The sequence below is a fragment of the Paramormyrops kingsleyae genome, chromosome 12 (assembly GCF_048594095.1).
Source record: "Paramormyrops kingsleyae isolate MSU_618 chromosome 12, PKINGS_0.4, whole genome shotgun sequence".
In the NCBI taxonomy this organism is placed as follows: domain Eukaryota; kingdom Metazoa; phylum Chordata; class Actinopteri; order Osteoglossiformes; family Mormyridae; genus Paramormyrops; species Paramormyrops kingsleyae.
The window spans coordinates 9,593,165-9,617,228 of NC_132808.1; the positions used below are offsets into that span (position 1 = coordinate 9,593,165).

At 45.7% G+C, this 24,064-nt stretch overlaps 1 protein-coding gene across 1 annotated transcript in view; it reads left to right on the forward strand.

Moving 5' to 3' along the window:
* LOC111839800 (uncharacterized) overlaps positions 1-24,064 on the forward strand; it is a 108,765-nt gene that overhangs the window by 67,400 nt on the left and 17,301 nt on the right. The window contains exons 14-16 of the mRNA XM_072718638.1: positions 10,331-10,435; positions 21,086-21,178; positions 23,965-24,054. Coding sequence (XP_072574739.1) covers positions 10,331-10,435; positions 21,086-21,178; positions 23,965-24,054 — 288 coding nt within the window. The remainder of the gene's footprint in view (positions 1-10,330; positions 10,436-21,085; positions 21,179-23,964; positions 24,055-24,064) is intronic.

The window sequence follows — 24,064 nt, forward strand, 5'->3', positions numbered from 1 at the left end:
CAGAACCTAAAACACCCACCGCCGCTCTTTCCACTGTGGCCCCACTGGGAGCAGCTGGAGCTGGGAGAGTGACCTGCCCATAGGGCCCTTCTGTGCCGTGCAGAGGTCACAGTGGGGGCTGAAGTCCTCGAGCCTGAAGTGGCCAGACCCTGCAGCCTCAATCGCACATTACATACAAGAGGCTTGTTTTCTGGGGGACAGCCGGTGTTAAATGATATTCATATTAGGTTACAGCAAGTTACAGTATGTGGAGCTATTATATGAATGTGCCTTACTGAATGAATTTAGGTCTATATAATAAGAACATTACAGAGCAGTAAAATATTATGGGTATGAAGCATGTAATTTAAGGTTATTTGTAACCATATGTAAAGATAAAACCGAATACACCATAACCATAACAAGTTCACAGAAATTCACTTGCTTTGATATCCAAATGTGGTTTTGACATGTTTCTATGGACACTGTTACTGATTCCATTCTCTCCATAAACTGTTTATTTTGTTTATTTTATTAATGATGTTACGTGAAACATTAGTTAGCCTAATCTAACCTATTAGGCGTAACATGAAAGAAACTCAGCCTTTAACTCTGTCAGAGCAGCCTAGCCTTCGCTTATATTTAACGTTTCATACAATTATCGTTACTCCAAACGCTATAGCAGGTCGCAGTTTTGTAGAGATAATGATCATTGTTTTGTCTTAGTGAATGATATGCAGCCTGTGCCCCCTCCCTCACAATGCTGCAGGGTCACACACACACAACGTGAATTTGAGCCGCTTTCAGTGAAGTTCCCGAGTCGCACATCCTCTGTCATGCTGATACTGAATGATCCAGCTCCCTCACTCACACCCAGCAGACACTATTAATGACACATTTGACATGTATTAATAATGCACTTGGTCCACAATCATTTTCAACTGCTCATTTTTTCTTTATTCAGGTGAATATTTAGCTTCAAATGTTATTTCTAGTTCTTAAAAAAATTACCGAAGTCCGGACTTCGTTGACCTCATATCTGGCTATGACCCTTACTGCGAGTGCACAGGACAGCACATACTGTACATCCAGATAGAAACTGTAACCCAAGGTGGTCGAGTTGTAATCCAATTGAGTGCTCAATATCTCTTCCCAGCAGCCCCTGTGCCCTCTGAAGATGTCCAATAGCGTTATACCGCCGGGGCAGCTGGGAGATGTAGTACATTTTCAGTAGCACTGATTCAAGAGGACAGTGCAGGAAAATTAATATGCGCTAAGTAAGGGGAAAGAAGTATATTTGCATATTGTTTCAGATAATATGTTTTGTAATATTTCAAGACTTATGGCCATGACCAAAGCAAGATCAAGACAAAATGGGCTCAAGACTGAAACGCGGCCGAGGTCAGATCAAGCGATCTTGAGACCAAGACCGGATCTTGAGAACTGAAACAATAACTCTGGGAACTCCTTGTCCTTATGCAGGCAAAACTCCCCAGGAACCGCCTGTAATAGGAGGCCAGGCCCAGGGAGCTCTGGACCTGCTTCTGGCTGGTGGGAGTGGGCCAGCTCTAAGGCTCCAAACTAACTTTTCCACTGGTCACACTGGTGCTACCAGCTTTCTCAGCCACACCATAAAATGATTTGGTCACACCCTTTATCAGCACGGTATTAATCAATGATCTTGCATGTTGATAGTTGTCTGAATATGCATGTCATAGTTTTGCACTGATGTCAAGATTCACAGTGACTTGAGACTTGATATTTGACAAATATTTTAACCTGAATGTTGTTTTCTCTTTTTATTTAATATCATTTTAAAAGAAAACATAACAAAAATGGTATCAAATCAAAGCAAAGCATAACAACAGCATGTAGCTCTGCCTCTGGATACAAATAGACTTCAGCATATCTTATGCCTCATGACTGATGTAACCCCCTGTAATTCCACTCAGAGGGGCAGCTCTTACAGCTGGGCCTCCTGACCCGCTTTCCCTGGGAGAACCAGCTTAACATCCTCACTGGCACCATAATCAATCAGTTCTGGATCCTCAACACTGATTGGAATGAGGTCCTCCACAGTATCAGTGTGCCGACTTGCCCTGATATCTGACTCAGCTCTTTTTTGTGAGGGGAAGCCTCTTTTGCAGACTGTTGCAGATGTTGGAAACAGCATCATTATCCCAACCAAGTGCAGGATATTCTGCAAAAATCTAGTATACTGATCAAACCAATTTACAAAATCAACAGTGACGTTTGTCATGTTATGTTTTGTTTGAACAAAGTTGTTATCAAAGTAATTTCAGTCATAATGTCAACAAAAATATACCTGCAGCACAAACAGACTCACCTGTCTTGGACGGTGGAGAAATGCTCTAAGAGAAACTTCACGTCTCCAATAACATGGTTCAGGACCTCCAGCTTATCATCTGGCCAAAAAATGAGGCTCACGTTGAAACACCTCACTGCCTTGGATGTTGATGTGTGCTTCATATTCTCCTCTATCAGTAAAAAACAAAGACAGAAAATGTGAAAATACATAGACTTGTGAATTACTGTATACTATAGATATGTCAATGTGCTCACAATGTAGTGATAGATTACAATAACTCACCAAGCAGACTACTAAACCTTTTCTTTAGGTGTTTCACTGCAGACTCACAGGTCAGCTCCATGGCTCTTTGCAGTCTAGGTGCACACTGGCTGATTGTAGACCTTCTGCCAGCTTTTCAGCCTCCCCTTTACAAACGGTGACGCCATGTGAAGCATAAAAACTGTAAATACTACTAAATACATTTTATGAACATGAAGTAAACATTAGATTTTATATAAACATCACATGCCTGATACTTTAACCCCTTTCTGCCTGTTTCTGTTGCTCCTTCATGGCTGACAGGATCTCACACAACTTGCCACCATTTTGTGTCTGGCTTCCATACTTTCTATGGTAGTGAGGAGACATTTGAAGCCACTAATAGCCTGGAAAGACATAGTTGATTTTTTATTGGCATATAAGAAACATGTTAGGGGAAGATTCAAAATATGTTTCACCCTCTGGTCTCTGTCTCCTTTACCTGAGGTAGGATTACATCATTGTCTGTAGCAGCAGGGTAAGCCGGCTGATGGGAGAGAAAAGGTCTGACAGGAAGTGACAGAACGCCACAAATGTTCCATCGTCCTGGGTGGGTTTGAACTGCAAATATATCAGTATGTTTTCATTCTCAGCTCACATACAACCCCAGAATTAAACTGATTTCAATAATGAAATACCATCCACCTTTAAACAGTGAGATACTAACCTTTTTTGCTCTCCCAGCTGTGTCTGCAGTGGCTGAGGCACCTGCCAGCTGATTCATCTGTATATACAGTATACTGCAGTAAACTGCCCAGAACTCTGGGTGCTGCCGTCCTTCCCTGGTGTCCCTTCACCCCACTGGCTGCATTCACTGTCACTCCAGTTTCAGCTCCCGATTGTTTGAGCTCCCTCATTGATTTGGGGCTGCAGTGGTGTGTTTTCCAGATGAGGTGGAGCAGGTCATGTACCTGCCCAGTCACAGAGACATCCCTTTGAACACGCAACAACCCCAGCTCCAATATTTAGATAGAACAGAATATAACATATAATTAGGTTTTTATAGAATGACTATGTTTACAGGCAAATGTTAAGCTACAACATAGCTGTGTGGCCTGCAGTGTAATGGGACAGCAAAGGACCCAGCCTCTGCTTGGAGGAGAGATATCACTCCACCTTTGGGGCCCAGAGTAACAGCTGCTCCATCTGCCCCAAGGCGATGGGTTTGTCCAACCAGTTTGCACATTTTGGACGGAGGCTAGCAAATGCTTCTTGGTTACATCATAACATGCATTACATTAAGCAAACAGATATTGAATTCTTTGTCATTTTTATCATATTTCATCATTTGGACTTTTTGTATTTGTAATGCACAATGAACATTTTTAATTTTATTTGTACATTACTGACAAACCTGCACTTTGTAATCTATGTGACAGCTTCTTTCACACTGAAATTTCCCTTTGCGTATAAAAATACTCTGTCTATTGTAAAATTTACCTTGAACATTAGGCTTATACACTGCCCGGCCAAAAACAACGTTAAACGAAAATTTCAAATTGCAACTTTTTTTGTGGATGGGCAGTGTACATTATATTCTAAAGTTTAGGTTATTATAATGAACATGTATAAGTTTTTTTTCATGGTAATTAATTATACAGTAGCATCATATTTTAAGAGAAATCACTCACTCACACACTTCTTACCTTCTGCATGGGCGTGTTCAACCTCAATACGACCACTTAGGATATTGGACGGCCTTTCAGTGACACATTCTCACATTTTTGGCTGGAAATATCAGTTTCACTATGTGATTTGAGGTTTGAATTTGGTGAGCGGGAGTTCCTCTTTCCATCTCATCCATTGAGCGATTGTTCTCCCTCCCCACCGGCCTCGTCCTCCACGGTGTCCGAGTCGGGATCTCTCGTCGGCTCTCCCTCCCCACCGGCCTCGTCCTCCGCAGTGTCCCAGTCGGGATCTCTCGTCGGCTCTCCCTCCCCACCGGCCTCGTCCTCCGCAGTGTCCCAGTCGGGATCTCTCGTCGGCTCTCCCTCCCCACCGGCCTCGTCCTCCGCAGTGTCCCAGTCGGGATCTCTCGTCGGCTCTCCCTCCCCACCGGCCTCGTCCTCCGCAGTGTCCCAGTCGGGATCTCTCGTCCGCTCTCCCTCCCCACCGGCCTCGTCCTCCACGGTGTCCGAGTCGGGATCTCTCGTCGGCTCTCCCTCCCCACCGGCCTCGTCCTCCGCAGTGTCCCAGTCGGGATCTCTCGTCGGCTCTCCCTCCCCACCGGCCTCGTCCTCCGCAGTGTCCCAGTCGGGATCTCTCGTCGGCTCTCCCTCCCCACCTGCCTCGTCCTCAGCAGTGTCCAAGTCGGGATCTCTCGTCGGCTCTCCCTCCCCACCGGCCTCGTCCTCCGCGGTGTCCGAGTCGGGATCTCTCGTCGGCTCTCCCTCCCCACCTGCCTCGTCCTCAGAGGTGTCCGAGTCGGGATCTCTCGTCGGCTCTCCCTCCCCACCTGCCTCGTCCTCAGAGGTGTCCGAGTCGGGATCTCTCGTCGGCTCTCCCTCCCCACCTGCCTCGTCCTCAGCGGTGTCCGAGTCGGGATCTCTCGTCGGCTCTCCCTCCCCATCGGCCTCGTCCTCCGCAGTGTCTGAGTCGGGATCTCTCGTCGACTCTCCCTCCCCACCAGCGTCCTCTCTCTCCTCATTTTGTTTTTTTAAAATAATCAGTTATTGACCACATCATCTTTTTTGTTTTTGCTGGTTACAGAAATTCATTTAAAAAAACAACAAATACGAAAGGGGGGGAAATTTAGTATAGGGGGAGGGAAAGGCTGCCATGTGGTGTTAAACTTCTCAGTGAACCCTCTAAGAGAAAGTTTGATCTTTTCCAGTTTAAACAATAACAGATCAGTCTGCTGAGAGTGTTCTGAGGGAGGCTTGGGTGACTTCTAATGTAAGGGGATACATCTACAGGCAATCAAAGATGCAAATGATAAAACATTTAGATTCCCTTTGGTCATCCTAGAGTGGTTCAGAGGAACTCCAAAAACGGCAATGAGTGGACAGGGTGTGATATCAGTCTCCAGAACGTCAGACATGATTTTGAAAAAGTGTTTCCAAAATCATATTAATTTTGCACATGGCCAGAAGTTATGTGCTCGGTGCAACGTGACAGAGGCACATCTTATACAGGCTTTGCTAATGCCAGTGAAGTGTTTCGCTAATTTGGCTCTGCTTTAGTGCATCTATGCAGCACTTTAAATTGCATTAGGTTGAGATGGGCAGAGGATGAGGAATAATTAGCTTGTAATTTTGCCTTCTGCCACCATGGGTGGTGAAAAAAGTTTGAAAAAATGAAGTAATATTTTAAGTTGATCCAATGTTTCTTTTTTAGCCTGTAGGTTCTAATGGTAATATAAGTTTTTTAGTACTCTAAACAAGGCAACTTGAAATATTACAGTTGAATCTTGCTGTTTAAAAAAGTTAATGAAAACATTAACTCTTAAAATGTCACCCAAACAAGGCAGGTTTATCTAAATTTAATTTGGCTCCTCAAACAAAGTTGACTAAACCTCTGTACCTATGTTAATCGAACTTGCAAAATAGTGTTGACAATTTAACAATCCAAGTTTGTACTTTGTACCTAGGTTAATCTAACATGTATTACAGTGTTGCCTTAACTCTGAAGTCAAAGTTAGCTGAACCTCTGTCTATAGGTTTGTTGAACTTTTGTAACTGAGTTGACTAGCGTAACTCAAAAATGTATTGCAGCATGTTGCCTTGAATTTTTGAGTTGGCTGAACATTTTTTTTACAGTGCATCTAGGGTGATGCGGAGATGAGCTGGGTAGCTCAGGGCAAATGCAATTCCAGCCTTATATAATTTACCGACCTCAGGTGCCAGGATGATGACAGGCCCTCCCCAGAAGCTCAGAGTCCCGCACTCTAGGTCTAACCAGCAGCCCGTAGCCCTGAGGGAGTCTAACTCCAGAATGCAGGTGATGCACCGTCTTGCCCCTGAGAGCCACAGACAGCATCCCCCTGCCTCTCATGGGGGGGTCACCTCACCGGTCACCATGTGCAGCTGCACAGAGGTCGACTTCAGCTGAGTCCAGGCTGCCCCACATCAGGCCTCACCAGTGTCACGGTGGCCCCCCCCATGTCCACTATGTCAGAGCAGGGGCCTCCCTTCACTGTGACAGGGACATTAAGCACAGGTGTGACCCACCATTGCCACCGGGGGGCGTCATCATAAGCTTCAGGGGGAACGGGGTCAGACTCCCCCATCTGTGTTGCTGGGCCCCTCCTGCAGCAGGTGGTGATGGGGTGAGTGTGCTAGGGGTGCATACAGCCCCCTCTACACAGACGCTGCACTGTTAATAGCAATAACAGCAAGCAAGATGGCGGCGCGTCCAGACACTGCGGCTGTGTGCCCCCCCGACTGCCAGAGAACTGACTGGGAGATTTTGATCACCAGGATCTGGAGTCCCATACCACAGCAGTACTGGATTACATCAGGTTCTGCACGGACAAGGTCACCAGGGATAGACACATAAGGATTTATCCTAATAGGAAGCCCTGGATGACGAGGGAGGTGCAGAACCTGCTGAAAGACAGGAACACTGCTTTCAGGTGCGGGGATAGAGCACTATCAGTGCAGCGAGAGCCAACCTGAAGAGAGGCATCCGAGAGGCCAAGGCAGCCTACAGAAGGAGGATAGAGGAACATCTGAGGAGTAACATCACCAGGCAGGTGTGGCAGGGCGTCCAGCACATCACCAGCCACAAATCCAGTAACTTCACGGCTGCTGAGGGAGCTGCTTCTCTGGCAGAGGAGCTGAACATCTTCTTTTCCCGCTTTGAGGTGACACCAACAGCAGCTCCACCTCCACCTAACTACCACAGCAACACACTCACTGTGGAAGAGTGGGAGGAGAAGCGGGTGATGAGGAAGGTGAACCCGAGGAAGGCTGCAGGACCTGATGGTATGACTGGGCGGGTACTGGAGTCCTTACTAGGCTTTTCAATCAGTCCCTGTCCCAGGCCACTGTTCCATCTTGCCTTAAGTCTTCCATCATTGTTCCGCTGCCAAAAAAATCCATCACGAACAGTCTGAATGATTTCCGCCCAGTGACACTCACATCAGTCATTATGAAGTGCTTTGAGAATCTGGTGCGGAGTCATATCATGGCCTGCCTGCCAGCAGACTTGGACCCATTCCAATTTGCTTACAAGGCAGAGAGATCCACAGAGGATGCTGTGGCCACAGCCCTTCATACTGCCCTGACCCTTCTGGAGCAGCAGGGGAGCTACGCCAGACTGCTTTGCTTAACACCACAAAAACAAAGGAGCTGGTTATTGATTTCAGGAAAAATAAAACGGACATCCAGCCACTCAACATCGCCAGGGGATATGTGTAGAGGGTCCCGGTGTTCAGGTTCCTGGGTATTGAGTTGGAGGATGACCTGACCTGGAGTGCGAACACCAAGGAGCTGCTGAAGAAGGTGCAGCAGAGACTGTACTTTCTGAGAATCCTCAGAAAGAACCGTCTCCCCAGAAATCTGCTCTTTGCCTTTCACCACTGTTCCATGGAGAGCGTACTTACATACGGACTCTGCGTGTGGTACATCAGCTGCACCTCCTCAGACATGAAAGCTCTCCACAGGGTCATCAGGGCAGCGGAGAAAACGATTGGCTGCCCTCTCCCCACCCTGGAATAGATCTACACCTCCTGATGCCGGAAAAAAGCCATGGACATTTCACAGGATTCATCACATCCCAGTCACTGTCACTTTCAGCTTTTGCCATCAGGCAAGAGATACAGAACAATGAAAATCAGAACAATGAAAATCATCGCCTAAAGAACAGTTTTTATCCCAAAGCAATCATGACTTTAAATGCAAAACATAACGGTTAATTTCTTATTCTTCAGTGCAGTCTGTGTATTTAGTGCAATCTGTATAGACAATGCAGTATTCAGTGCAATTTGTATATCTTTAATATTTATTACTCTTTTTATGCCTCACATTGAGTCGAGTTGCTTTTTCAATTTCGTTGTCCACGTGACAATGACAATAAAGATTATCTTTATCTTCATCTTTATCCTGCAGTTGGCCCTGCATGGGTCCTTCCCTGAGGAGGTGGTCAGGCTGGCTACACCCCCAGCAGACTCGGGGCCCCAATATGAGGGCGTCTCGCCTGCAGCCACGTGGCTTGTAACAGCTCAGCCGCTTCGGTGGCCCATGCGGGCCTCCCCAGCTCTGAGCTATCACCGCACACGGCTCGTGCAGCAGGTGCATACTCTCTGGGGGGGGCCAGGGCACACAATCCCCACACAATCTCTCTCTCCAATGCCTGCCCCAGGGCTGCCTGCAGGGGGCGCATTTGTTCCGGATGAACATGGACTAGATATGCAGAACAACATCGTCCTGGCACATGGCCAACTGCAGGGCCTTTTCCGGCAGCGAAGCCCCCCACCCCCCCAGTGAGCTGCTCTGTCAGCTCAAACTGAGCGTGGGACGCTTCCCAGCCTGACCTTCCTAAGCACTTGGGGGTTTTAAGCAGCACTGAGGGGGGTGAACCAGGGTGGGGGTGGTAGGCAGAGTTACCATCCTGACCATGTCCTCCCCAGGCACAGCAGGGTTCGATGCTCTGTGTGTCGTGACACGTTACTCCTGTGACCAGGGGTGGATTAACGCACAGGCTAGATATGGCTTAAGCCTAGGGGCCCCACATGTGCCAGCCTGCAAGGGGGCCCCCATTGGCGCGGAGGGGGGCGGGGTTGGGGGGCCCACAGACTACTGTAGCCTAGGGGCCTCTGTGCACCTTAATCCGCCCCTGCCTGTGACCATCCTTGAAATTATCTGCCATTTGTGCCACAGTCACCTTCTGTTGGTTTGACCCAGACGGGATCGCCTTCATTCACATCTCACATCGATCAGTCTTGGCAGCCCAGCACCCTGTCAGCAGATGGTGGTTTTTCCCTCCTCAGACTCTCTCAGTAGGTTCTCACCACGGCTGGCTGTCAGCTCCCCACAAGCCTTGCAAGAGAGATGCTCTGACCCAGTCGTCTGGCCATGATAATTTCACCCTTGTCAATGTCACTCAGATCTTTATCTCTGCCCATTTATTCTGCATTCAACATGTCAACTAAGAGTATCAAATGCTGTCTAATATATCCCAGACCTTAACATGAGCTGTGGGGGTAGTCATAATGTTTTGGCTCATTAGAGTATTAATATTAAATAATAATATTTACTAATTTTCTTAATATTTTCAGGATATTTTATTTTTGTATTGTGTACTTTTTAACTTCTTGGTGTCAGCTTTACTTGTTATCATTTTGTCTTTGCACTTTGTCTGTTTTGCTCTATATGTATCTCTGTCTGTCTTCTTCACACTTGCTGCTATTTGCAGAAGAATTTCCCCTTGGGATCAATAAAGTTTCTCTTAAATCTCATATAGTGTCTGTATTCTCAAATACTGTTTCATAAACATAACATGAGCTGAACACAGCAAACACATTTGTTATTCTGAATATGTAACACAGGTACCTCTATCTCAGTACAACCCAACCCTGGTGTCATGTGACTGGGAATGTGTGAATTGTACCTTTATAAAGGGAGCCGAAGGAAAGACAGCGATTGTTTAAATGAGGAAAACCTTTGATTTATTAAACATAGACAATCATGATGTTACATTTCATATTCATAATAATGATAGGATCAGGCACTAGTGTGGATAATTATACACCACAGACTAATGTGATCTTTCTCTTTTCAGAATATTCAATTCCGATTGCAGTGGCTGTTTTGGGAATCTGTGCCTGCATCATTATCAAGAAATATTTATTGTATCAGGAAGAAAAGCGCTTGGAGGGATTTTACTGTAAGTATGAAATTTTATACTGAACCATATTCAGCCTGTTTGTTACTGATAATTTACATGAGTCACCCTTTAAATTGAGTCATCAGAGTACAATTAAAATCTATGTGGTTCTCAAAATTTAACTCTCCCCTGTCTATATGTAGTTTGAAACTGTAACACTGGTTTGGGGGGGGCGGTGGGGGGAGCCTCTGCCTCGCCTGGGGGGGGGCCTGGGGTGGCCAGGGGGCGGGGGTCACCCCGCCTGGCTGGACCGGCTCCCCGTTTGCCGGGGGGGTCTGGGGTTGTCCCGTCCTTGGCTGCTAGCTGGGGTCTCATCGGGCGTGGTGGGGTGGGTCTCTCCCGGTCTGCGCCTGGGGGGGGGGGGGGGGGGGGGCGGTTCCCTGCTGCCGGGCTGCCTGTGGCGCCCCTGATCACCTCGGTTGGCCGTCCCTGCCGGCTGTGCGGGGTCGGGGATGGGGACTAATCGGGGCCAGTCGGGGATCTGGCCCCGGTGCCGGGGGGGGGCCCACTCCTGGCACGCCCTTATTGCTCCCCTGGGCCCAACACCACATTTCACACAACACTAGGGCCTTGAGGGGCGGTGGGGAGGTGCGCCGAGACACTGCCCCTCAATTTTTACTTGCATGTTAGACACCACATGACACTAGGGCTGAGGAGGTGGGTTGAGGCAGGTGGGGCTCTGCCGTGTGCCGGCGGTGGGGTGCCCATGCCTCAACTGCTCGCCCACTTTTTGCACCTTAGTCATATACACAGTCCATATTACATTAGGGCCTTGGGGGTGAGGGGAGGGGGATGGGGGACTCTGCCATCTGCCAGTGGTGGGACCCTCATACCCGAACTGCACCCACTAATTTTAATACCTTGTAGACATAAACACACAACTCTCTCACACATGTACATGCACACTTCACACCAACATGGGTCGGGGAATCTTGGGATGCTCTGGGCCCTGCTAGGCGGATTGGGGGGTTCGGTCTGGGCTGGGCGGGGGGTCTGCCGCTCCCCGGTCGCCGCGGGTCCGCTCCCTGGTTGGGGGGGGGCTCTTTGTATGGGCCCCCCTTGGATCATCCTGCAGTGTTGGGGGGGAGGCGTGCCGGGTCGCTGCGGTGGGCGGCGGCCTGTCCTGCCGGGGGACGGGCTGGGGCTCCTCCGGTGTGTGGGGGGCTGTCCGCCGGGGGGGGGGGTGGTCCCGGTTGGTGGGGCCCTTCGGCCCTGGACCCGCCTGCCTCGGTGGGGGGGTTGCGGGTGGGGCTGGGGGGCTCGCCGCCCGTCCTCCCTCTGCAGGCCTCCCTGTGCGGGGGTTGGCGCCCCCTTAGTCCCTCGCGGGCTCCCTCTCGGGTTGGGCGGGTGGTTGTCTCGGGGATGCGTGGCTGTGGGCCCTTGTGCCGGGGGGACGGTAGGGTGGCCTCGGTTGCCTGGTTCTCCTGCCTTCGCCTTGGGCCTGGGGGGGGGGGGGACTGAAGTCCCAACAAAAAAGTCATGAACTTCACAAAGCTGGGATTTATGGCAGGGCTGCCATTCAGAAAGCGCTTCTATCCAAGGCCACACATAAGCTGGTGTAAGGAGCCCAGAACATGGACCCCTGAACAATGGGAAAAGAAACATGGTCTGATCCGTCATCTGTCACCCTTTTCTTACATTCAGATTCAGATTCAGCTCTATTGTCATTTCAACCACACATTATTAAATATATGGCAAAATCAAAAAGCGTTTCTCTATGGTCATGTGTGACATTAGAAAATACTTAACAACATAAAAACAGGACCTTAGCGATAGTGATGTGACTTGTGCCAGGTAAAGTAGTACAGATGTACAAACAAGCAGTAATGTAGAGTGAACCAGCTCTCATTACACTTAATGTACTGATATGATTAATGTGCTGTATTCAACTGTCTTATTGTCTGCGGAATAAAGCTGTTGCAGAGCCTAGTGGTTCTGGTTCTGATGCTACAGCACCTCCTGCTTTATTAACAGGGGTAGAAACTGCTGAGAGGGTGGGATGGGTCGTTGTCAATGCTGTGTAGCCTTTGAAGGCATCTCCGCTGGATCAGCTCCTGGACAGAGGGCAGAGACACGGCAATAATCCTCTCCGCCCCTCTGATTATCCTTAGCAGGGCCTTGATGTCTGTCTCTGTGTAAACTGGAATACCAGCTGGAGATGCAGTATGTTAGAACCCTCTAGACCGTACCTCTGTAGAAGGTGGTGAGAACGTCACAGGCAGCATTGCCTGTTTCAGCTTCCTGAGGACCTGCAGTCTCTATTGGGCCCATTTGATGATCTTATTACAATTCAGGGACCAATTGAATCTGTCAGAGATGTAGATTCCCAGGGATTTAACGTTCTCCACATCTCCACTGTGAAACCACTAATGCTGAGTGGTGTTTGGGTAATGGGAGTCCTGAAATCCACAATCATCTCCCTGGTTTTGTTGATGTTCAGGGCCAGGTTGTTATCTTTGCAGCAGCCTACTAGATTGTTGACCTCCTGTCTGTATGCTGTCTCATCATTGTTACTGATAAATCCCACGGCAGTCGTATTGTCAGCAAACTTGATGATCTGGTTCTCTGTGAATTTAGCAGAGCAGTCATGAGTTAGCAGCGTGAAGAGCAGTGGGCTGAGCAAATACCCCTGGAGGGTCCCTGTGTTAACCATGATGGAGCCTGAAGTTCTGCTGCCAACCTGGATTGTCTGAGGTCTCTATCAGGAAATCCATGATCCAGCAACAGGTGAAGGTGCTGAGACCAGGCAGGGAAAGTGTTGTAACCAGCCTGTGTGGAATTAGGATACTGCAGAGCTAAAGTCTGTGTGCAGCAATCTGACAAGGATTTTTACTGTCCAAGTGACACAGCAACTATATGGAGTATGGAAGATACAGCCTCTTCTATAGACTGGTTAGGATGATCGAAATGGTGTGAATCCAACAAAATGGGAAGGTTTGCTATGGTGTGACCTTTAATGAGCTGTTCTAAGTATTTTATCAGTGTAATAGGATTGTAGTTGTTCAAGCAGGTTGCAGCTGTTTTCTTTGCTACTGGAATGATATACAGCTTAGTCCCAAGATGGTGCCAATGCTCCACATGTTATAATGTGTCATGTTATGTAGACTGAGACATTAGTCTGTGTCTGATCTTGTCTTGGTCTCGTCCTGCCTTGGTCTTGTCTGTCAGGAACTGTAGTGTCACTGTCGTCAATTTGCAGTCAGGTTTTATAATCGGTTATGGCCTGGATTCCCTGCCACTGTCGTGAACTCAGATGGGTTTGGGGTGTGGGTGTAGCATCATGCAGGCGGGGAACAGAGGTGGACGACCTACTGGTGGCTTCACAGGGCAACGGAAGGGTTTATTCAATTAACAAAAAAAACACAAGAAAACAATAACAAAAACAAAGGACCTCAAGGGGTCAAAAGTAAATGGGGAATAAACAAAGATTAATTACAGAAACAGGGCAGGTAAGACATCTAACATCCAATAATCACAATCAACTAACCACTGGGGAAGTGAACAGAGGCAGAGACTTAAATACTAAGGGGAAATGAGACTAACACGGGACAGGTGAGACTAATTAACAAGGGTTGGGAAAACAGGCCACAGATGAAACTAATAATTAATCAGCAACTGAAACAGGGAAACTAGGAACTGACAAAGAAATAAGGAAAACAAAATCTAACATGGGGGGAATAAGAAAGACAGGTAAAAGACGATCACAAAGCAAGAAACCAAAACAGAAAAGCACAAAATCACAGTAACTAGAAAATCTGATGAAACCAATGAAACAGTGAACAATACAAAAACAGAGGGGGTGGGATTGGATCACAAGACAGAGGAGTTCATAGACAACCGTGTGGCCGTCAGGGATCAAGGGAAAACACAAAGACTGACGACAGGAGCTGACCCTGACAGCCACAACCGCCTGCTGTCTCTGGTGTTCATGAAATAGCCACTGATTTTTTCAGCATGGGCCCATTTAGCCATTCTGATCCTCGCGATAAATCAGCCCTCACTGAGTGGAGAGCAACCTGGCAAACAGCGAATGGAGGGTGAGCTGAGAAGACGAGGGCTGTGGGCAGGGCTGAACCTGAACATGAAAACTAACAGCGGCATGTAACAAAGGCTTCTCATAGCTATACATGGTAACAAGCTTTTAACAAGCTTTTGACTGTCAGATCAGCACATTTGGCAGCGTATCCGGTCACTGTCTCAGCATATTCCTGGATGTTTATGTGATGTCATGGGAAGCTGCAGCTATAAAAATGTTCCATTCTGTGTGAAGAAAGCAACCCTCCTGCTGGCCAGACTCTAATGCACTTCTGGCATTATACTCAGTTTTTTTCCTTTTATTAAAAAAAAAAAAAAAAAGCACTTTCCCAACAGAGTATTAGATCGATGGCATTCATTGCCTTGGTTTTATTGAGCTACTATCGGGAAAAATTCATTGTAGAGTCTTAAAGCACTTATGTAAGTCGCACTGGCTAAGGGCGTCTGCCAAATGCTGTAAATGTAAATGTATGATTTCACTGCCCTGGTCAGTTTCAGAAGTGGTCTATAGGCTGGTGTTAACATAACAGGCAGATGGTCTAGGTGGGGGCTGGGGGTAGCCCTATACTCCATGGGAATATTTGTGTATGTCAAGTCCAAAATATTTTTTCCCCTGGTGGCAAAATCCACATACTGGTGGTTCTTGGAGAAAATGGTTTGCAGTTTAGTTAAGTTGAAGCCCCCATTAAAACTGACCAGGTACATGGACTGTAACCCAGTAATAGTGTCATACAGCCCACACAGTGCTTCCTTAGCGTTCGCGTTAACACTGGGGGGAATGTAAACAGCGGCTACAAAAACAACAGTGAATTTTCTCAGCAGGTAAAAAGGCCAGTATTTTAATTAAGAATCAGGAATTCTGCCTGTGAACTGTGTTTAGCAGCTACAGTAACATTCATACAGCAGGCGACATTGATGTAAACACACACTCCCCCACCATCAGTCTTACTGCAGCTAGCGGCATCTCTGTCGCCCTGAAAGACGTCAGCCCTGCTAGGTGGATGGCCGCTTCAGGGATGTTATCATGGAGCCAGGTTTCAGTGAATACAAACACACAGCAGTCCTTCATCTCCCAGCATGTGCCTCACTGTAAACAAAGCTCATCTAGGTTATTTTCTAAAGTGGATGTTGGAAAGTAGAGCTGATGGTATCACTGCTCTGGTGGGGTTAGCTGTTAGCCTAGCATGCATCCTGACTCTCTTTCCTCTCTTCTGCCTCCTCTTGCACTGTTTGCGCTTCCTCCTTCCCCAGGTGGCTGTAATAGGTGATGTTAATGGCTCAGTCTGTCTCAGGCTCCTCAGCAAACCACACCAGCCCAGTTCCTCCATATTGCACAAAACGTACAAACAGGGCCAAACTTTCCATTGCAATTTCCTAGAATATCCATCAATATTCCACGGTCATATTTCTCAGAATCAGAATAGGAATCTTTATTGTCATTATACTGTACAAAGGTATAATGAAGATTGTGTGCAGTCCCTTGCAGTGCAAAAATAATAGAATATTACAAGCAAATCCCGGGCGAGCAGGGAAGCAGGCGAGTCAAGCCGGGAAGACGGGCAAACGGGGTTTATTAGGCAACACAGGACTGACAGCAACAAACATTAATGACGGATCTAGGGATACTGACACAGAAGAACTGACACAGGTGGAGTCTCTGCTGTGCCTTCTTGATCAGCGCAGTGGTGTTGGTCTTCCAGGTTAGGTCCTCATTCAGGTGCAGGCCCAAAAACTTGAAGACAGAGACCCTCTCCACACAGTCCCCATTGATGCATATGGACTGAGGGTCAGGTCTGTTTCTTTTGATGTCCACAATTATCTCTTTTGTTTTTGTGGTGTTAAGGACCAGGTTATTATTTTTGCACCACGATGGCAGTTTTTCCACCTCGTCCCTGTATTCAGACTCATCTCCCCCTGTGATGAGCCTGACCACTGTCGTGTCGCCCGCGAACTTCACGATAGAATTTCTTGGGTGGGTGGGGGTGCAGTCGTGTGTGTAGAGAGTGTACAAAAGGGGACTCAGCACACATCCCTGTGGGGAGCCGGTGCTGAGGCTGAGTGCTGTGGAGAGGTGAGGCCCCATTTTGACTCTGTTGGGGGTCGCTGAGGAAGTCCTTAATCCACAGGCAGGTGGAGTATGAGAAGCCAAGGTTGTTTAATTTTGTTACCAGTCTATTTGGGACGATCGTGTTAAATGCCGAGCTGAAGTCGATGAAAAGAAGCCTGGCATTACTGTCCTTCTGTTCCAGGTGGGTCAGGGTTATATGGAGGGCTGAGGCTATTGCATCCTCCGTCGATATGTTTTTCCTGTATGCAAACTGATGGGGGTCGAATGTGGGTGGAAGTCCTTCAAAGTTGTGCTTTCTGACCAGTATCTTCCTAACAATTGGAGTGAGAGCCACTGGCCGGAAGTCATTTAGGCTGCTGATGGTCTGTTTCGGAACAGGGATAATGGTTGAGGCCTTCAGGCAAGGTGGGACAATGGCCGGTGTTAAAGACAGGTTGAATATTTTAGTGAAAACCCCTGTGAGCTGGTCTGCACTCTACCTGTGATGCCTTCAGGTCCTGCCGCTTTACTGGGGTTTACTGCTCGTATCATGCGCCTCACGTCATGCTCCCCCACCCTGAAGATGTGGCTGGTGTTCACCGGTGGATGTGATGCAGTTGGATCTGGTGTTTTTTGCTCAAAGAGGGCGAAAAAGCAGTTCAGCTCCTCCGTTAACGCAGCATCACCATCCACTGTATTAGGTCTGGGTTTGTAGTCTGTGATGTTTTGGACCCCCCCGCCACACCTGCCTCCAGTTGTTGCTGTGGAGGTGGTCATCGATTTTGTTTTTATAATCCAACTTGGCCTGTCTGATGCCCCTTTTCAGATCCGCTCTGGCTGCACTGTACAGTTCCATATCACCAGACTTGAAAGCAGTGTCCTACATAAGAACATACCTGTAAGAACATAAGAACTATACAAACGAGAGGGGGCCATTCGGCCCATCGAGCTCGCTTGGGGAGAACTTAACTAATAGCTCAGAGTTGTTAAAATCTTATCTAGCTCTGATTTAAAGGAACCCAAGGATTCAGCTTGCACTACGTTATCAGGAAGACTATTCCATACTCTGACTACACGCTGTGTAAAGAAGTGCTTCCTTAAATCCAGTTTGAAATGTTCTCCCGCTAATTTCCACCTATGGCCACGAGTTCTTGTATTTGAACTAATGCTGAAGTAACTATTCGGTTGAACAGCATCCAAACCTGTTAGAATCTTATAGACCTGGATCATGTCCCCCCTCAGTCTCCTTTGCTTGAGGCTGAACAGATTTAGCTCAAATAACCTTTCCTCGTATGACATTCCTCTAAGACCAGGAATCATTCTTGTGGCCCTACGCTGCACCTTTTCTAAGGCCGCTATGTCCTTTTTAAGATATGGTGACCAAACCTGTACACAATATTCTAGGTGAGGTCTCACCAAGGAATTGTATAATCTTAGCATTACCTCCCTTGACTTAAACTCCACACACCTGGAGATATACCCCAACATCCTATTGGCCTTTTTTATTGCTTCCCCGCACTGGCGAGAATGAGACATGGAAGCATCAACATACACACCAAGGTCTTTCTCATAATCAGCTACCTTTATTTCAGTAGGTCCCATAAAATACCTGTACTTTATATTTCTGCTCCCTACATGGAGTACCTTACATTTGTCTATGTTAAATTTCATCTGCCAGGTGTCAGCCCAGTCACTAATTAAATTAAGATCCCGCTGTAGCTGCTGAGCCGCTAGTTCAGTATCTGCTACACCACCCACCTTGGTGTCATCTGCAAATTTCACCAGTTTACTGTATATATTGGTGTCTATATCATTTATGTAAATTAGGAACAAAAGTGGTCCTAAAATTGAACCCTGCGGTACCCCACTATGAACGCAGGCCCACTGTGACATTGAGCCTCTTATAACTACTCGCTGCTTCCTATCCGTTAACCAGTTATCAATCCAGGTCGCTACAGTTCCTAAAATACCTGTCGCTTTGAGTTTAAGTGAGAGCCTCTTGTGGGGGACAACATCAAAAGCCTTTTGGAAATCTAAGTAGATGACATCATAGGCCTTCTTATCATCAACTTCCTGAGTAGCTTCCTCAAAAAACTCCAACAGATTTGTTAAACAGGATCTACCTCTCCTAAATCCATGCTGGCTATCCCTCAAAATGTTATTTGAGTCCAGGTAATCTACCATTTTCTCTTTGATTATAGCCTCCATAACTTTACCAGTTATACAAGTTAGACTGATTGGCCTATAGTTTGACAAATTACTTCTATCCCCTTTTTTGAAAATGGGCGTTATGTTGGCATGCTTCCAATCAGAAGGTACCACACCTTCAGATAAGGATTTTTGAAACAGTAATGTTAAGGGTCGGCAAATAATATCCCTCATCTCTTTTAACACTATACTGTAGGTAAGATGCCATCAGGGCCCTGTGATTTATTTATTTTGAGCTTAGCTAGGCTTTGCAAAACATCAGCTTCAGTTATATATATATTAGTTATAGACAATGTTGGATTAGTAATAAGAACTGGTAAGTTACTAGTGTCCTCAACAGTGAATACCCGTGCAAAACTATCATTGAACTCATTTATTATGTCAATGTCGTTTTCAATTATAAGACCCTTACTATCCTGCAGATTAGTAATTTCAGCTTTTAGAGCTCTTTTAGAGTTAAAATACTGGAAGAAACTTTTAACGTCATCCTTAGCTTACAATGCGATCTTCCTTTTGACATTCCTTTTAGCTCGTCTAATGTCATTTTTTAATTCAGCTTGTAGATTTAGATACTCTTGCTTTATTATGTCATCATCAGTTATTTTCCATCTCTGGAACAAAGCCCTTTTCCTCCTTACTTTATATTTTATTTCCCTATTAAACCACCTAGGTTGCAATTTCCTAGATTTATTCTTGCTGGAAACAGGTATGAAGTCCTCTTGCACTTGCAATAATGTGCTTTTAAAAAATTCCCATGCCTCTTCAACAGTTTTGTTATTTAACTCCATCCAGTTCACAGTTTCTAGTTTTAATCTCATACAATTGAAGTTAGCCTTCCTAACATTATATATTTTTGATTTGAACTTTGCTCTTCGGGCACTAAACTTAACCTCAAATTTAACCATGTTATGATCGCTACTGTCAAGTGGTTCTAAAACGTCTAATTTACCAATCCTGTCCTGGTTATTAGACAAAACAAGATCAAGAATGGCATCTCCCCTGGTAGGGGTGTTAACAAACTGAGTAAAAAAACAATCCTGTACTAATTCCACCATCTCAAGTTCATTTTCAGAAGAGCCAGCAACAATGTCCCACTGCATCCCCGGTAGATTAAAATCACCCATAACTACCACATTATTTTTATTGCTCATAATCCTAATATCACTGTATAACAATCTGCTTTCCTGACCTCTCTCGTCATCCAGGGTCTTTGGTTGACATACACCCTGATGCGTTTTACCTTGGCGACGATGTCTGTGCAGTGCTTGATGCAGGAGAGTACAGATGTAGTGTACTTCTCCAAGTCGTGAGATTCAAAAATACTCCAGTCTGTCTTTTCAAAACAGTCCTGCAGCTGTGAGGATGCACCTTCAGGCCGCATTATAACAGTTCTTGATGTGGGGGGGTCTGTTTTCCTGAGGGAGGTGTTAGCTGGTAACATAAACAGGGATATGTGGTCGAGTTGTTATTCTCATGACAATTACGATGCACAATACATTTCCGAAAACCTAAGGGGCCAATGCATCTGCCAATGCATCAATGAACGGCCATCTTTTGCAGTGGAATATTGCAGAGTGTGCTCAGCAGAGCAGTATTGCAGTGTGCTCACTAGTGCAGTACTACAGAGTGTGTTCCAGCAGTGCAGTATTGCACAGTGTGCTCACTAGTGCAGTTTTGCAGAGCGTCTGGTTGGGGTTACATCTAGAGAAAATCAAAGCACACCATCAGCCCACAGTGTCTGTTTGTGTGGGCAGCCATCTTGTGTGAGTCATTAGGTCTGATGATGCTCTGCATGGTCCAATAACAGCCAAGGAATATGAGGGCTTTTTACAAGAGCAGCTGCTCCCTGTGGCTCAGACACTGTTCCCTCATGATGTTCCCTTATTCCAAGATGATAATGCCCCCATACACACTGCTAAACAGATTCAGGAGAGGTTTCATGAGCACCAGGATGAAGTCAGATGCTTTCCTTGGGTTCCCAGCCACCAGATCGAAACACCATTAAAGCTTTATCGGAAGTTCTGGAACACAGTGTGTGAAGTTGATTTCCACCTTATTCGTCTTGCAAAGACATGGAGGCTTTTCTTTCTGAAGATCAGTCCAGTGTCCCACTGCACACCTCAGGATTCCATGACCACACTGTAGGAAGATCTGAACCTATTATTGTAGCCAAAGGGGGCTGAACTCCTTATTAGGTCTTTGAGATTAATATACTGATGGTTCCATTATTTTGTCCACCACCTGTAAGTTCTCACCCCTTGAAGATATAACAGACAAAAACAGAGGGATAATGTTTAATGGGGGCTGTTGTATGTTATGTTTATTTAATCTGTTGTTTTATGTGTTTTATTGCTTTTCAGATTTTGCTCAGAAAATCCTTTTGGGGATTTTCTTCATGCTTCACTTAATTTTAAGTTTCCTGTATCTAAGTGTGATTTTAGAAAATGACAAAGGTAAGGAAAACCTTTAACTGTAAGGAAAACATTTGATTGTAATAGAGCTTTAACTGTCAATCATTTGGTAAATGGTGTTTGTAAAATATAAACCAGAAACATTTTTTGGGCTGCTGTTAACAATAATGCAATATAACCATTTCTTATTATTGAGTTACACCCTACTAATAAAGGCATATACTTTGATGTAATCAATATGAAATAGACAGTAATATATTCTATGTGAGCTGTAAAAAGGACACTTCCAAGGATGGAGTGTTTTGTTATTAACTTGTTCTGTGTGTCTTCAGATAAAGTCAAAGTAAAAAGTTTGTGAACCTGTTGTAATTTTCTATATTTTTGTCTAATTCCCATATAAAACATGGTCGTCACAATAAAGAACAGTCTCCTATAACTAAAGATACACAGATTTCCAGAGAATTTTTGACCATATTGAATAAATCATTCAAACTGTGAAACTGACGGTTGGAAAAGTGAACCCTAAGCTAATGACTTTTTAAAAAGCTCATTGCAGTCAGAATTTAGCAAACCTGGAGTCCATTTAATGAAACAAATTCAGAGATGTGGCCTAAAATTACTGTGATTGATGAAAAGGTTGAGTTTGAGCTTTTGACAAGAAGCATATGCAGATGGAAATCATGCTTCACACAAAAGAGCTTTCTGAAGAGCTACAATCAAGACTTGTTAATTTACATAAGGCTGGAAAGGGTTACAAAGTCATCTCAGATATTTTAGATATTCATCAGTCTACTGTTAGGCAAGTTGTCTATAAATGGAGACAATTTGGTATTATGGCCACTCTGCCTAGAAGGGGGTGCCCCACCAAGACGACCCCAAGAGCACAATGCAAAGTCATCTATGAGGTAAAGAAGAACCATAGAGTGACAGCGAATGACACGAGGAAGTCATTAGAACTGGCTAACATCTCTGTTCATGATTCAACAATATGCAACACATTGAACAAGAAAGGAGGCCATGGCAGGACACCAAGGAGGAAGCCACTGCTGTCAAAGAGAACATTGCTGCATACTGTACCTGAAGTTTGCAGTAGAGCACTTGGACACTCCACAGCGGTACTGGGAAAATGTTCTGTGGAGTGATGAAACCAAAATTGAACTATTTGGGAGGAACAAGCAGAATTTCATTTGGTGTAAAAAGGGCACCTGCATATCAACATCACAACTCTACACCAGGGGTGGCCAATCTTATCCGCAAAGGGCCGGTGTGTGTGTGCAGGTTTTCGCTGCAACTCCCTAATTAGATTACTGATTAGATGACTGATTGGCTGAAAGAGTCCTCACACCTGGATTTAAACAGCTGACCTACAGGTTATCCCAAAAACCTGCATACACACCGGCCCTTTGTGGATAAGATTGACTACCCCTGCTCTACACTAACGTATGGTGGAGGGAACATCATGGTTTGGGCCTGCTTTGCTGCGTCAGGGCCTGGACAGCTGGCCATCATTGAGGGGAAAATTAATTCCTAAGTTTACCAACCAATTCTCCAGGATAATGTGAGGGTGTCTGTCCATCAACTGAAGCTCAGAATAAGCTGGGTGATGCAACAGGACAATGACCAAAACATTAAAGCAAATCCAGAGCACAATTGTTACGTCCCGGGTCTAGGGTCAGGTGCAACAAAAGGTGGAGTGAGACCACTACTTTGGTGTTTCTAGTGGGTTTATTAATAGTGGGAACCACTTCAGGAGCCGACAAGGCCAAAATAACAAACAAAACCACCTCTAACTGGAACCAAAAGAGATACTTCTTACCTAACCCAAATAAAAAGAAATCAAAAGTACACAAAACTAACCTATCTCCCTGACTAACTCCAAAACAGTGAGAAAACTTAACCAAAGCAAAATGGCGTCACGCTCCCTACTTCCCTGGCTACCCACAGTGAACCTCAAAGGGTGCAGATATTTACAGATATTTACAAAACAAAATCCACAGCAACCAAATCCAAAAAAAGGGCTAAGCAGAAATCAATGGTCAAACAGCAAAAGAGCCAAGCACAATAAATCATCAGTCATACAGCAAGTATCAAACAAATTACAAAGCAAATGGCCTCAAGTTCTTGGCTTGGACAGGCCTTATAAAGGAAGTGACACAGGAGGAAACCCAGCCAATCAAAATAGAGGGGAAGGTGGGCAGGGCCAGGAACAGAATGACACACCCCCCCTCAGAAACATCCACCCACTATAGGGAATAAACTATACCTGGGGGTCGTAACACAATGGTTTCAGAAGAACAAAATCAGTCCTTTGGACTGACCCAGTCAGAGCCCAGATCTTAGTCCTATTGAGATGCTGTGGAATGACTTGCAGAGAACCATACACAGAAGACGACCAAAGGATATGGAAGAGTTAAGGCCGTTCTGCAGGGAAGAATGTGCTAAAGCCCCCCCACGCCCCACATGATCTGCAGGTCTGATCTGCAGTTACAGGAAGCCCCTGGTTGAGGTCATTGCTGCCAAAAGAGAGTCAACCAAAGGTTCACTGACTTTTTCCACTACCACTGTGAACATTGAACGCATTTGTATAATAAAGACATGAAAAAGTATTTTTTTTTGTGTGTGTTATTGGTTTAAGTGACTTACATAAAAATCAGATGACTGTTTATAACCAATTCATGCAGAAAACCAGATAATTCCAAAGGGTTCACATACTTTTTACTTTGACTGTATGTATTTACTGATTTTAGAGGGACAAGAAGCTTTTTATTTCATTAATAACCTTTGTTGTATTAGAAACTGAAATTAATTTCAACTAATTCTGACCACAGGACGACCTGTAAAGATCTGCGAGTTTATGTTCATCTACATTCTGACTGTCACATTGATGTTTCTATTCTGGGAACGGGAACATTTCCTTGGTACGTATTT